Raw genomic sequence first — 2813 nt, forward strand, 5'->3', positions numbered from 1 at the left:
GATGAGACAGCCACGCTCGCCTACTCGGAGAAGCCGACAAGCCCCATCACCGCGCCCCCCTACAGCCCCCCCTCCTACACCTACCCCCCCGAGAACAGCTACTACCCTGCTGGGACCTATGGCAGCCAGGGGGGAGTGACCGGGCTGGGGGGGACCCAGGCATTTGTCACCCCCAGTAGTGTGCTGATGACCCCATGCCCCTCGCAGGGACCATCCTGACCGGGCACTCAGCCCCAGCCTGCCGGAGGAGAAGCCACGGGAGCAGCCCTCCAAGGCCCCTGCTCGCCGTGGCCGCCGGCGCCGCCACAACCCTGAGCTGGATGAGTCACAGTACGAGACCGACTACACCACGGCTGTGGAGTCTGGCGACGAGCGTGACCAGGACCAGTGGGCCAGGTAAGGGTGAGGGGGGCACCCCTGGGGACCACCGTGCACCCAGAGCTGTTCCCCCGGGACTGACCATGCACCTCTCCCGCAGCCTGTACCCCCCCATCACCTCGGATGCCACACGGCAGCAGTACAAGCAGGAGTTCGACACGGACCTGAAGCGCTACAAGCAGCTCTGCGCTGAGATGGATGGTGTCAACGACCGCCTCAACCAGCTCAGCAAGCGGCTCGACAGCATCTCCGAGGACAGTCCCCAGTATCAGGTCGGGGCGCTTTGGGGGGACGCTGTGGGGACACTGGGATGCTGTGGGGTATTGGGATGCTGCAGGGCATCAAGGATGCTGTGGGGCATTGGGAATGGATGTGGTGGGGTACTGGGATGCTGTGGTGCATTGGGGAGGGATGCAGTGGGGTACTGGGATGCTGTGGGATATAGGGATGCTGTGGTCCATTGGGGAGGGATGCTGTGGGATATAGGGATGCTGTGGGATATCAGGGATGGATGCAGTGGGGTATTTGGGATGCTGTGGGGTATTCTGGATGCTGTGGGATATCAGGATGCTGCGGGGGATTGGGAATGGATGCGGTGGGGTATTGGGACGCCGCGGGGTGCAGGTTCCTGCTTGTCCCCCTGGGCCACCCACCTTCTGCGGGTTGTTTTTGGCCGGTTGTGACCCCATCAACGTGTCCCCTGGCAGGACGTGGCAGAGGAGTACAACAGGTTGAAGGACCACAAACGGGTGAGTGTGCAGAGCGTGGCTTGGCTGGGGTGGGGGGGGTCAAACCGTGCCCCTTGCTCCCATCACAGCCCCCTCCCTCTGCTGCTTCTCAGAGCCCTGAATACCAGAGCAAGAAGCTGGAGACCAAGACCCTGCGCAACAAACTCTTCCACATCAAGCGGATGGTGAGCAACTACGACAAGGTGCGGGGGTAACCTGTGCCCCCCAACCCAAAAAGGATGGGTGCTGGGGGCTCCCCACCTCACCCTTCCCCTTCCAAAGACTTTGGTGCATTTTGTGCCTTTATTTGTATAAAAAAAGCCCAAGATTTGAAGCTGACCCCGCAGTGTTGGTGCCAAGGGTGCAGGGCTGGAGTGACCCCACACCTCTCCCATGTCCCTCCCTTTCTGCACCTTCTGTCCCTCATGCTGGGAGCTGTGGGTGTCCCCCACTGCTGTAAATATGGGGAGGGTCCGCTGGGGCTGGGTACAACAAGGCAGGGATGTGCCAATGGGGCAGAGCATCCCTGGGCTGGGCACCCAGGGCGGGGACAAAGCCCTGGATCCCCCCCCACACCTCCCTCTGGGGCTGCATTTTGGGGAGCAGCCCTGGGAAGGGGGTGTTTTGTAAGGAACTGGCTGAAACTCTGTAAGTTTTTGTTGTTGTTGTGGTTTGTTGTTGTTTTTTTTAAGAAATAAACTGTAACTATTGATTTTATGCCAGAGCGAAAGGGGGACCCCATTCCTAGGCCCTTCAGGATGGAGGGAGCCCCCAAATACCCCCATCTTGGGGGGGCCCTAAGCCCCCCACTTTTCTTCCCAAAGCCCAGCTCTGTGCTGGCTCCTGCTCCCCTTCCTGCTGCTGCAGACCATGGGAATGGGATTTATTCCCAAGGGACCCCCACATTGAAGATCATCACCCAGCGCCTACCCCAATCCCCAGGATTTCCAAAACCCATCCCATTTTCAGTGCCTTATTTGGGCTTAATTTTCTGGGGGCTCCATCTCCCCCTCGGCTGCAGGCTCAGCTCCCGGCATTGTAAGAAACATCGTTTATTGACTTTGTTAATTAGTTTAGTATCATTGAACAAGGGTTATATTTTCAGTGAATCAACCTAAATGACGAATCCCTGGCTCGTCCCCTCTCTTGGCACCGCAGACACCCCTGAGAAGCAGAGCCCGGGGAGTGGGGGGGACACCCCATGGCCCCTTGTCCCACTGAGGTGGCTCTGCCCCCCTTGTGTCCCCCTTAATTTTGGGGACAAGGACCCCCCCCGGCAGCATCACCCTACTGCAGCCCCATTTAGGACCCCCAGTGTCTCCTCTTGCCCCCAAACCTGGCTTAAAAAAAATATAACAATGAGGCACAGGAACATTGTGAGGGTGGGGAGGGGCTGCTGGCACCCATCTCCCCCAGTTTGGGGAGCACTCAAAACAAAAAAGGGTCCCTTGGTTTGTACCCTGCGTGGTGCATAGCCCCTGTCAGCCCCCCCCTGAACCTCCATCCCCTCCCCGTACCCCAACAGTGGAGAAGCTCCAGTGGAAAGCACAGGGAGGGGGCTGGGATGAGCCCCATCCCCAAAAGTGGGGACCCTTCAGTCCTTGAGGCTGGATATGGCCAAGGGTGCAGGGCACAAAGGGGCTTTAACATGAGCCTTTTCCCAGGACCTCAGGGGCAGAGGTGGGGGTCCCACAGCAGAACCCCACC

General features: G+C 59.3%; 1 protein-coding gene across 1 annotated transcript; it reads left to right on the plus strand.

Annotated features, from left to right (window-relative positions):
- Positions 1–6: 6 nt before the first annotated feature.
- Positions 7–1321, plus strand: LOC104546223 (occludin-like; the record flags this gene model as incomplete). The annotated part of the gene is made up of 5 exons (XM_010191560.1): positions 7–143; positions 208–396; positions 479–650; positions 1086–1127; positions 1220–1321. Coding segments are annotated over 5 exons (642 nt in total), but the record flags the coding sequence as incomplete, so codon positions are not given.
- Between the last annotated feature and the right edge of the window lie 1492 nt (positions 1322–2813).

Source organism: Mesitornis unicolor, unplaced genomic scaffold (assembly GCF_000695765.1).
Source record: "Mesitornis unicolor isolate BGI_N332 unplaced genomic scaffold, ASM69576v1 scaffold36569, whole genome shotgun sequence".
NCBI classification, from domain to species: Eukaryota; Metazoa; Chordata; class Aves; order Mesitornithiformes; family Mesitornithidae; genus Mesitornis; species Mesitornis unicolor.